The following is a 13,070-nucleotide window of genomic DNA, read 5'->3' as shown; positions in this document are numbered from 1 at the left end:
GTGTTTACTGCTAGCTACTGTGTGTTTACTGCTAGCTACTGTGTGCTGGCTTGAAGCGGAAGGGCTGGAGCAGTCCTACGTAAAACAATAGATCCTGATTCATTCAGTCTTGAAGTCTGAGGACACAGTCTCTTCATTATCGTCACTTCGTGCCGACACATCAAAGCAGCCGTTCCAGAACTCAAGTCGAGGACGTAGATAGGCTAGTGTTAACAAGACTATGCAGTACCGCGGTCGACCTTGAACTGCCGTGGCTTCAATGAGAGGGGTCAGGGGCCCTTTTATTTATTTTATTTCACCTTTATTTAAGGCCCTGACCTCAAGGGGGCCCCCATTGATTTTGTTAGTCACTCTCACTCAGATATCATATTAACATGGCATAAGTCATGGCAAAATGTGTAGAATTGCAGGAAATTAGCTGTAAAACTTCAACAACAAAAAGTTTTGTAAAGCAAACTTGTGTTTACCTTTTGTTAATAAAATACATTTTCTGCAACAGATCCCTCTGTACTTATTAAATTATAGTTTTTAATACCAGTGCAGAGTTAATGTGTATCAGATAATTGTAGAGCTAACAGGCTGTGTTTGTTGATCAACTGTGGTGAATGAAGCAACCAATGTGATAATAGCTGCAGTACTTATTGCTTTTTCTCCTGTTTTCCAAATAGCACTTTCTAGATTTTAAATTGTTTAGAAATGCAGTAAATGAGCATTCAACTTTCCTAAAAGCCCAGAACTCAGTAAAACTCAGACCCTGGCTACAAGGTTGCCACAAAACAACAGAAGGTTAGTCTGGATAAGTCAGCTGATCTACTGATAACATAGCTCACCACAATGGTATTTTCTTCTCAGGATCCCACCTCAGGGATTTCTAGTCAAATCCTGCTCTGAGTCATTAATAACGAGGCTCCCTGGGGGATTCACACAGGCTTCAACAAACAAACCAACCAACCCCCCAAACTCCAACTGCAATATACCCACCACACAGCACAGCTCAACACAGACCAACAGCAGCAGCTCCTACAGGTTTCCACCGCTAGCTGTGAAGCTTCTTATATCAGGAATTATACATAAAAATATTGGAACACAATAAAGACCCTTTGCTCTGAGAAAAAGTACCTGAGAGCACTGCAGCAGACTCCGTGTAGCCTAGTTCATATCCACCATTCGTTGTGTATCATATGAAGACTGCTTACAGCCAGACTGGTCTCAAAGTCAGATTCAGACTATGGATGGTCCCTTCTGCAATTACTGAGATGGGGTTTGAAAGCAGCTTATCAGTTCTGTGTAGGTCATCTCCTGTTCTGATCATCTTTTTATTATTATCACATTTTAATGAAATTGCCTCTAAATAAGTTCAAGGCTGTCATTGTTTCTTTGAGAGCCGAAGCTCCATATTTTCCTTGACTTAGTCTGTGAATGCAGCAGGTGGCACTGAAGTGTTTGAGATGTGACCGGACTTTTTGGTAAGGAGGGCGTAACTCTGAGCAGAGTACCAATGAGACAATGGTCAGAGGTACAGGTGAAACAATTGACGGACACAAAATAACCCCTCACAAAATTGTGCAAATAAGTCCAAAGTAAATTTATGGGGGAAACAGCAAGACATTATGATGAATCCTCTCAAAAACACGACTAGCAGATCCTCCCACCCACACGAGTAACGCCCAGGTCCCTGCAGGGGAGTTACTTAGCCTTATGCCAACCTCTTCCCAGGTGTGAACTCAGACTCAACAAAGAGCCTAGATGTACAATAACTTCTGTACTTTAAAGGTGCTGTAATTTCATAACATGTCAATATATCTGCAGTTAACTCGGGCTCTCGAGTGGCGCAGTGGCATCTCAGTGCAAGAGGTGTCACTATAGTCCCTGGTTTGAATCCAGGCTGTATCGTCTCTGGCCGTGATTGGGAGTCCCATAGGGCGGCGCACAACTGGTCCAGCGTTGGCCGGGTTTGGCCGGGGTAGGCCATCATTGTAAATAATCATTTGTTCTTAACTGACTTGCCTAGTTAAATCAATGAAATAAAAATAGTGGAATGATTGTGTTTCACAGTATTACTTACCCGCCAGGGTTGTGATATTCGCCAATTGATTTCTCTGGCCGGAGCAGCATTTGAAAACAAGCACTGAATAGTGTAAGGAATCATTGAACCATCTAAATTGCTGTGAAATATTTAGCAATTCACCTAGCATTAGGTTGCATTCCAACCAAATCTTATCCTATTTCCCCGTAACATGTCGGAGACTTGCGCTTGACCCTTTATTTTCGGTTTTGGTCCATCAGCTTCAAATATATTTCTTGGTTATTGAAAATATATTTCACAGAGATGTAGATGGTACAAGGATTCCCTACATTATTCAGTGCTTGTTTTCTCACAAACTGAAATTGAGCGAACAGCGTAGCATTTTAGCAACCAGGAAAAGACCAAGCAAATGCCACCAGATAATACCGCCACAAAGTCAGAACAGCTTTCCCATTTTGACAAGAGATGACTCTCCAGCGGCAGAAATCAATAGGCAAATATCACAGCCAATCACAACACTGGGGGGTAAGAAATACTGTGAAATATAATTCCACTATTACTGCAGATAGATATTTTATGAAATTACAATGCAGAAATAAAAATAAATCCTGTGTAGCACCTTTAAAAATGACATAAAATGAACACCCCCACCTGCCAAATGTGGGGAGATTTTGGCATTGGCGGGTAAAATATTTTACCAGCCACGTTGGCGGTTGGTCAGGGCTCCACACTTAGAGCATTTGTAAATAAAAATATTCAAGTATGATCACATTTATAGTAAAATAAATGGAGAAGCTGTTCTCAAAAGTATGACGTTTTGTTTTATAGCTGGTGAATTAATCGCACAGTCAAAGAACTACGAATCCTATATAGCCCAGTATCCCCCTTTCCCTTCCCCCTTGCGCTGCAACACTGCCTGGATGGGGTCTATACTCAGGTGAAGAAATAAGTGAAAGATACAATTTTAGAAGTGCACAAGCATAAAAGTTGGTCTAATTTACTTGAAACGGAGGTCTACTAAAGTGAGACTTTGTCCTTGTGTTTCTTGGCTATTTACACTGTTTTGTTTACCAGCTAGGTTGTTTTTCTATGTTTGAGTTTCAACTGCTAGGGAAGAGAAGACAACGCTTCTACTAGTCCTGTGGTCACCAAACTAGTCGATCGCCAAACATTTATGTAAAAACCATAATGCCTTGTGTCCTATATTTTTTTATTCGTCTCGAGCTGTTGGCATTAGGTACACCCGATTCATGCGCCGGATAGCAAACTGTTGCCATTTTGAACCATTTCAAGTGTCTGAAGGAACAAACTCTGCGTGCCCAGAGAGCAAATCAAGTGCACTATAGGTCTACCGCTGGCCAATCGGATGGTTCAGATCACAGTGTCTGCAGTAATTTAGAAGGCATAAAAGAAAGCAACAGAAAAATAGATACTGTGAGATTTCAAAACGTTTAAAACCATCACTAGAGAGAAATTGTCAAGAAATCCAGAAGATATCTGCTGTTTTTATTTATTTATTTAACAATGCATCGGCAATTCAAGCAAAGCCAATATGCGGTGATAATGTATTAGGTCTATCGCTTACTGGACAATCTTCATTGCTACAGTACTGTTTTTAAATGGTTAATGTTGCATTGTCTTGTGTTTAAAACACATCTGAGTGGTAGATCTTGGCTTGCAATTTGACTCAGAAAAGGTTGGTGACAGGCACAAACATGACTAGTCACGCTACCACGGTAACTTCCCGCCCTTTTTTTAATGTATTTCTTTATTTAACAAGGCAAGTCAGTTAAGAACAAATTCTTATTTACAATGACGACCTAGGAACAGAGGGTTAACTGCCTTGTTCAGGGGCAGAACGACAAATGTTTACCTTGTCAGCTCGAGGATTCGCTCTAGCAACCTTTGGGGGTAATAGTCCAACGCTCTAACCTCGAGGCTACCTACAAACGATAATGTCAATCAGGTCTAAACATGGAGAAGTGAGAAGAAACCCATGGGTAACCTGGATGTGGTGTGATAAATGGGACAAACTGATTACAGCGGACCTCATGCACACTTATGAAACCCTCCTGCTTGGATCCAGCATCAGAATCTGATCTACATCATGACTTGTAATGCACACGCTTTTATAAGGCCATGAGTCATGACCACAATCCTCATCTGTATAAATATGCTAAATAACTGTCAATTGCGAGCTATGGTAGCCTACCCATCGTTTTCTCCCTCCAGTATAGTGTACTGTGGTTTAAGTCACCACGACAACAGGATGAGAGATGCCGGATGCGGAGGCAGGGCTGTGGGGGGGCATAAATCAGTCACAGACAGCAAAATAACTGATGATTTTATAAAGAATGTGAGAGATGAACACAAAGCTCAGCTGTGATGATTATAGGTTAGGGTAAGCATCACACTCACACAAAGCTATTATAATGGCCTTTTTTCTAGTTTCACGTTGGATATAACTTGCATTTTAATGAATTGAAAATCACTGTTGTGTCTAGAGTTTCTGCATCTGGCGACAGAAGAAACTTGTGTTAAACTTTCCCCATAGAATGTAGCATTGCCTTTCATGTGCAAATAAGCAATGCTGTGCATACCAATGAAATACACAGTGCAAACCAATAAACATTTCTGCAATGTGTGAAGACGAAGAGGACAAAAGGGAATATTCTTAATGCACAGGTACAGAGAAGACTTCAAAAGCCCTGGGATCTACCCGGCTAGTCCTGTGGCTGAGAACACTGCTCATCTTACTACATACAGAGACTGCATGTTAAATGGGCCACACGGTCTCACGTGCGAAAAGGGAGAAGAATGTCAGTGAGTCCATTAGGAAACTCAATACTCTGATCTAGTTGACTTCTTCTGCAGTCATTCACTGCTGCGCTGCTCACCCATGTAGCTCTGCAGGCATCAAAATCAAACAACACAGCACCCAAATAATAAGGGCAAACAGAACTAGCACAACTCCCCAGCTAGTTATCTCCCTCAGTTAGGCTACAGTGGTAAACAAGGTTACAGTGAAAGGGTCCAAACAACTGTCGCCTTGTGTCATCAAATCATCTTTGTTATTACCACAGACGTCTTTCCTATATAGCAAGTCACTAGCAGTCAGACATTCCCAGAAGTGCATTATTAGGTTTGGCTAAAGTTTGGCTAAAGTAATTGAAACTCAACTGACACATATGCAAACGGGTGGTTTGAAAACAATGGAAAGTGGTCAAAAGATAAGTTCCAGCAGGCTTCGGGAAAAAGAGTGAAATGGCATGGAATGTGCAATGCAAACAGATGAGAGGAACATACATGCGTTAACATCTAGAAATAAACAAAATGCATCAAAATGATTAAGTATCTCTTTAAAAATGGTTTGTTTCCAGATAGCAAAGAGGTGATAGAACAGAATATGTCATGATTAACAATCACTGAATCAATGCTGTTCCAATATTTATTGAGTAGCGTACTGTATCATCCCCCCAGGGCATCTATCCATGGCTGGAAATTAGAGCTGCACAATTCATCAAATTCACATCGAAATTGCAGTATTGACAACTGCAATATTTAAGGTTGAGTGGTATCCAGATGTTCATCTTAGTAAGGCAAGATGGCGCCGACAGAGATAGTCGCCTCGCTTCGCGTTCTTAGGAAACTATGCAGTATTTTTATTTGTTAGATATTACTGTACGGTCGGAACTTGATGCACAAGCATTTCACTACACTCGCATTAACATCTGCTAACCATGTGTATGTGACCAATAAAATGTGATACTGTCATACCGTTTCTGTACCATACCGGGGTAAACAGTATTACCCAATGTGCACACAAGGGGTGATATGTTTTGATGCAAAAAAACAATTTATCTTGATACAGGAGGGGATTGAATGTCTTTGCTGTAACCATTTTAATTTCGACATCTAGCCACTTAGCTAGCAAGTTAGCAAACCAAATGCATAGCTGTAGCCCTGAGATGGATATAATCTTAGATTTCTTATATATATATATATATTTTTAAATGCAACATGCATCCATTTCAAGGATTTTACTGAGTTACAGTTCATATAAGGAAATCAGACAATTTAAATCAATTCATTAGGCCCTGATCTATGGATTTTACATGACTGAGAATACAGATATTAATCTGTTGGTCACAGATACCTTAAATAAAAAGTAGGGGCGTGAATCAGAAAACCACCATTTGCCTCATGCAGCGTGATATCTCCTTCGCGTAGAGTTGATCAGGCTGTTTGTGGCATGTGGAATGTTATCCCACTCCTCTTCAATGTCTGTGTGAAGTTGCTGGATATTGGTGGGAACTGGAACACACGGTTGTATGCGTATGCTTAAATGGGTGACATGTCTGGTGAATACAGTGCATTCGGAAAGTATTCAGACCCCTTGACATTTTCCACATTTTGTTACCTTACAGCCTTTTTAAAAAAAATTTAAATTAATGTTTTCCCCTAATCAATCTACACACCATAACGGCAAAGCGAAAAGAGTTTATATTTTTTTGCTAATTTATTTGAAATAAAAAACAGAAATACCTTATTTACACAAGTAATCAGACCCTTTGCTTATGAGACTCGAAATTGAGCTTAGGTGCATCCTGTTTCCATCAATCATACTTTAGGATGTTCCTACAACTTGGGAGTTGTAGGAACAACTCGTATCCCAGTCTGTTGTTCCCACATGCTTCAAGAGGGCCACCATTGTCCCTGTTCCCAAGAAAGCTAAGGTAACTGAGCTAAACGACTACCGCCCCATAGCACTCACTTCCGTCATCATGAAGTGCTTTGAGAGACTAGTCAAGGACCATATCACCTCTACCCTACCTGACACCCCAGACCCACTCCAATTTGCTTACCGCCCAAATAGGTCCACAGACGATGCAATCTCAACCACATTGCACACTGCCCTAACCCAACTGGACAAGAGGAATACCTATGTGAGAATGCTGTTCATCAACTACAGCTCAGCATTTAACACCATAGTACCCTCCAAACTCGTCATCAAGCTCGAGACCCTGGGTCTCGACCCCGCCCTGTGCAACTGGGTACTGGACTTCCTGACGGGCCGCCCCCAGGTGGTGAGGGTAGGTAACAACATCTCCACCCCGCTGATCCTCAACACTGGGGCCCCACAAGGGTGCGTTCTGAGCCCTCTCCTGTACTCCCTGTTCACCCACGACTGCGTGGTCATGCACGCCTCCAACTCAATCATCAAGTTTGCGGACGACACTACAGTGGTCGGCTTGATTAACAAAAACGACGAGACGGCCTACAGGGAGGAGGTGAGGGCCCTTGGAGTGTGGTGTCAGGAAAATAACCTTACACTCAACGTCAACAAAACAAAGGAGATGATTGTGGACTTCAGGAAACAGCAGAGGGAGCACCCCCCTATCCACATCGATGGGCCAGTAGTGGAGAGGGTAGTAAGTTTTAAGTTCCTCGGCGTACACATCACGGACAAACTGAATTGGTCCACCCACACAGACAGCGTCGTGAAGAAGGCGCAGCAGCGCCTCTTCAACCTCAGGAGGTTGAAGAAATTCGGCTTGTCACCAAAAGCACTCACAAACTTCTACAGATACACAATTGAGAGCATCCTGTCGGGCAGTATCACCGCCTGGTACGGCAACTGCTCCGCCCACAACCGGCTCTCCAGAGGGTAGTGAGGTCTGCACAACGCATCACCGGGGGCAAACTACCTGCCCTCCAGGACACCTACACCACCCGATGTCACAGGAAGGCCATAAAGATCATCAAGGACAACAACCACCCGAGCCACTGCCTGTTCACCACGCTATCATCCAGAAGGTGAGGTCAGTACAGGTGCATCAAAGCAGGGACCGAGAGACTGAAAAACAGCTTCTATCTCAAGGCCATCAAACTGTTAAACAGCCACCACTAACATTGAATGGCTGCTGCCAACACACTGACTAAACTCCAGCCACTTTAATAATGGGAATTGATGGAAATTGATGTAAAATATAATCACTAGCCACTTTAAACAATGCTACTTAATATAATATTTACATACCCTACATTATTCATCTCATATGTATATGTATATACTGTGCTCTATATCATCTACTGCATCTTTATGTAATACATGTATCACTAGCCACTTTAAACTATGCCACTTTTATTTACATACCCTACATTACTCATCTCATATGTATATATTGTACTCGATACCATCTACTGCATCTTGCCTATGCCGTTCTGTACCATCACTCATTCATATATCTTTATGTACATATTCTTTATCCCTTTACACTTGTGTGTATAAGGTAGTAGTTTTGGAAATGTTAGGTTAGATTACTCGTTGGTTATTACCGCATTGTTGGAACTAGAAGCACAAGCATTTCGCTACACTCACATTAACATCTGCTAACCATGTGTATGTGAAAAATAACATTTGATTTGAGTCCACCTGTGGTAAATTTAGTTGATTGGACATGATTTGGAAAGGCACACACCTGTCTATATAAGGTCCCACAGTTGACAGTGCATGTCAGAGCAAGCCATGAGGTAAAATTAATTGTCCGTAGAGCTCAGAGACAGGACTGTATCGAGGCACAGATCTGGGCAAGGGTACCAAAAAATGTCTGCAGCATTGAAGGTCCCCAAGAACACAGTGGCCTCCATCATTCTTATATGACCAACTGGCAAGTGTTTTCACTGACATTATCAATCTTTTCCTGTCTGAGTCTGTAATACCAACATGTTTCAAGCAGACCACCATAGTCCCTGTGCCCAAGAACACTAAGGTAACCTGCCTAAATGACTACTGACCTGTAGCACTCACGTCTGTAGCCAGGAAGTGCTTTGAAAGGCTGGTCATGGCTCACATGATTACCATTATCCCAGAAACCCTAGACCCACTCCAATTTGCATACCACACCAACAGATCCACAGATGATGCAATCTCTATTGCACTCCAAACTTCCCTTTCCCACCTGGACAAAAGGAACACCTTTGTGAGAATGCTATTCATTGACTACAGCTCAGTGTTCAACACCATAGTACCCTCAAAGCTCATCAATAAGCTAAGGACCCTGGGACTAAACACCTCCCTCTGCAACTGGATCCTGGACTTCCTGATGGGCCGCCCCCAGGTGGTAAGGGTAGGTAACAACATCCGCCACGCTGATCCGCAACACGGGGCCCCTCAGGGGTGCGTGCTCAGTCCCCTCCTGTACTCCCTGTTCACTCATGACTGCACGGCCAGGCACGACTCCAACACCATCATTAGGTTTGCCGATGACACAACAGTGGTAGGCCTGATCACCGACGAGACTTATTCTTATTTGTTATTCTTTTCTTATACTTTTGGGGGGATTTTCTTAAACTTAATTGTTGGTTAAGGGCTTGTAAGCATTTTACTGTATTCGGTGCACGTGACCAATAAAATTAGATTTGATTTAAATGTCAGAAGTTTGGAACCACCAAGACTCTTCAAAGAGCTGGCGCCCGGTAAAACTGAGCAATCAGGGTAGAAGGGCCTTGGTCAGGGAGGTAACCAAAAACCCGATGGTCACTCTGACAGAGCTCCAGAGTTCCTCCGTGGAGATGGGAGAACCTTCCAGAAGGACAACCATCTCTGCAGCACTCCACCAAATCAGGCCTTTATGGTAGAGTGGCCAGACGGAGCCACTCCTCAGTAAAAGGTACATCAAGGCCCGCTTTTTCCCCAAAAGGGACCTAAAGAGTCACAGACCATGAGAAACATGATTTCTGGTCTTATGAAACCAAGATTGAACTCTTTGGCCTGAATGCCAAGCGTTACGTCTGGAGGAAACCTGGCACCATCCCTGTGGGAATGTTTTTCAGTGGCAGGGACTGGGAGACTAGTCAGGATCGAGGGAAAGATGAATGGAGCAAAGTACAGAGAGATCCTTGATGACACGTGCTCCAGAGCGCTCAGGACCTTAGACTGGGGCGAAGGTTGAGAGGATCTGCAGAGAAAAATGGGAGAAACTCCCCAAATACAGGTGTGCCAAGCTTGTAATGTCATCCTCAAGAAGACATGAGGCTGTAATCTCTGCCAAAGGTGCTTCAACAAAGTACTGAGTAAAGGGTCTGAATACTTGTGTAAAAGTTACATTTCAGTTTATGAGGTACTGTGTGTAGATTGATGAGGAAAACTTTTTAAAATCAATTTTAGAATAATACTGTAACATAACAAAATGTGGAAAAATTCAAGGGGTCTGAATACTGTCCGAACGCACCGTATATGCAGGTCAGGAAGAACTGGGACATTTTCAGCTTCCAGGAATTGTGTACAGATCCTTGCAACATGGGGCCGTGCATGATCACGCTGAAACATGAGTTGATGACGGCGGATAAATGGCACGACAATGGGCTTCAGGATCTATTCCAGGTATCTTTGTGCATTCAAATCACCATCGATAAAACTCAACTGTGTTCGTTGTCCTTAGCTTGCGCCTGCACATACCATAACACCACCATAAGGAACTTTGTTCACAACGTTGACATCAGCAAACTACTCGCCCACAAGACACCACACACATGGTCTGCGGTTGTGAGGCCGGTTGGATGTACTGCCAAATTCTCTTAAACGATTTGAGGCGGCTTATGGTAGAGAAATGAATATTACATTTTTGGGCAACAGCTCTGGTGGAAGAACCTGCAGTCAACATGCCAATTGCACGCTCCCTCAAAACTTGAGACATCTGTGGCAGTGTGTTGCGTGACAAAACTGCAAATCCCTATTAGTGAGCATTTCTCCTTTGTCAAGATAATCCATCCAAGTGACAGGTTTTGGCATATCAAGATGCTGATTAAACAGCATGAGTATCACACAGGTGCACCTTGTGCTGGGGACAACAAAATACCACAGGATGTCTCATGTTTTGAGGGAGCGTGCAACTGGCATGCTGACTGCAAGAATGTCAACCAGAGCTCTTGCCAGAGAATTGAATGTTCATTTCTCTCCAATAAGTCGCCCCCTGGCTCCCCAGTTGGTGGGTCTAGCACCCAAGTGGGTAGGCTGCGTCCCTTCCCAGTCATGTGGAATCCATAGATTAGGGCCTAATGCATGCATTTCTATTGACTGATTTCCTTAAATGAACTGTAACTCAGTAAAATCTTAAATTGTTGCATGTTGCGTATATTTTTGTTTACAGACAAAAAATACCTTTGTGTTGGACTGGTGTGGGCGTACCCCAACAACAGATAGGTGTGAGCGTATACTGGTCATAAAAAAATATGAACGCGAGTAGACCACTGAATGGCCAGATCATTTAGATCTTAACATCTCGTGGATGGGAAAGACAAGAGGCAATGAACCTGAAGTTTAATTTGAATTGTGTGACTTCTCCACACATCCCTCGAATAGCTTCAATCAAAGCCCAGATGTATAAATGAGAGGTCCTGGCTTTGGAAGACGTCTCCAGTCAGATGAACAGATATGATATCTGGGGCAGATCTATTTGTGCAAAGTGCTTTGATTCAATTCCTGGGATGTGATATACACTCAGTGGCTAGTTTATTAGGTACACCCATCTAGTACCGGGTCGTACCCCTCTTTGCCTCCAGAACAGCCTGCATTCTTTGTAGCATGAATTCTACAATGTGTGGCGTTCAAATGCTGCTCAATTGGTATCAAGGGACCTAACGTGTGCCAGGAAAACACTCACCACACCATTCCACTACAGCCACCAGCCTGTACCATTGACAACAGGCAGGATGGGTCCATGGACTCTTGCTGCTTACACTAGATCTGGACTTTGCCATCAGCATGACGCAACAGGATCCGGGAATTTGTTGAACCAGGCAATGTTTTTCCACTCCTCAAATTGTCCAGTGTTGGTAATTGTGTGCCCACTAGAGCCGCTTCTTCTTGTTTTTAGTTGATAGGAGTGGAACCTGTTGTGGTCGTCTGCTGCAATCACCCATCCGTGACAAGGACCGACGAGTTGAGTGTTTCCGAAATGCTGTTCTGAACACCATTGTTGTACTGCGCATTTTTTGGCCCGCCTATTAGCATGCACGATTCTTGCCATTCTCCTTCAACCTCTCTCATCATCAAACTGTTTTCACCCACAGGACTGCCACTGACTGGATTCTTTTTGTCCGTCACACCATTCTCAGTAAACCCTAGACACTGTCGTGCGTGAAAAGCCCAGAAGGCCGGCTGTTTCTGAGATCCTAGAACCGGCGCGCCTGGCACTGAATCATACCATGCTCAAAGTTGCTTAGGTCACTCGTTTTGTCCATTCTAACGTTCAATCGAACAGTAACTGAATGCCTCAATGCCTGTCTGCCTGCTTTATATAGCAAGCCACGGCCACACTGTCTGTTGGAGCAAACCATTTTCGTGAACAGGGTGGTATACCTAATAAACTGGCCACTGAGTGTATGTACCACAGGAGGTTGGTGGCACCTTAATTGGGGAGGACAGGCATCAAACACATAGTTTGCAAGTGTTTTGATGCCATTCCATTTGCTCTGTTCCAGCCAATATTATGAGCCGTCCTCCCCTCGGCAGTCTCCACTGGTATGTACATATTGAATGTTTACATTTGTGAGTGTTGTATTTGTATGGGGTCCATGTAGGTGTAGGGTATATGCATGAAATGTAATGTACTTTGTGTTGATGTGTATGTGCACTGTGTTTGTGGACCAGGTCATCCCCCATACCTGTCGTTGTGCTGACGTGGCCATCTGTATCTGGCAGAACTTCACGGCTTGGTCCAGCGCCACGTCCTCATCCACCTGTCCACACCATGCGGGAAGAGAAGAGAACAGAGACAATCAGAGCAGAGCAACACACCATTTACACAGCCACCTTAGCACCGCTGATGCTGCTCTGGGTAGCTAACAGATATGGAAAAAAGGCCTTTCTCAGAGTGAATGTGGCCGTGGCAACAGGAGACGGCGGCCCTCATTAGGCCTCTCTCTGTGAAGGCTGGCTGCTCTCTATCTGCCAAACTGTAGATGTATGTGTGAGAGTCAAGAAGCTGATGCTGCACAGGAGAAAAACACATGAAAGCTAGTCTCCATGTTCACCTCTCCC

General features: G+C 43.5%; 1 protein-coding gene across 1 annotated transcript in view; it reads right to left on the bottom strand.

Moving 5' to 3' along the window:
• Nucleotides 1-13,070, bottom strand: part of LOC110535064 (calcineurin-binding protein cabin-1) — an 89,269-nt gene that overhangs the window by 10,971 nt on the left and 65,228 nt on the right. Inside the window, exon 7 of the mRNA XM_090190570.1 lies at nt 12,695-12,769. Within this exon, the coding sequence (XP_090046696.1) occupies nt 12,695-12,769 (75 nt within the window). The remainder of the gene's footprint in view (nt 1-12,694; nt 12,770-13,070) is intronic.

Source organism: Oncorhynchus mykiss, chromosome 11 (genome assembly GCF_057628025.1).
Source record: "Oncorhynchus mykiss isolate SJ-2025 chromosome 11, ASM5762802v1, whole genome shotgun sequence".
Classification (NCBI taxonomy): Eukaryota; Metazoa; Chordata; class Actinopteri; order Salmoniformes; family Salmonidae; genus Oncorhynchus; species Oncorhynchus mykiss.
Note: the sequence above shows the minus strand (reverse complement) of the source record. Positions and strands in the feature narration are given on the sequence as shown.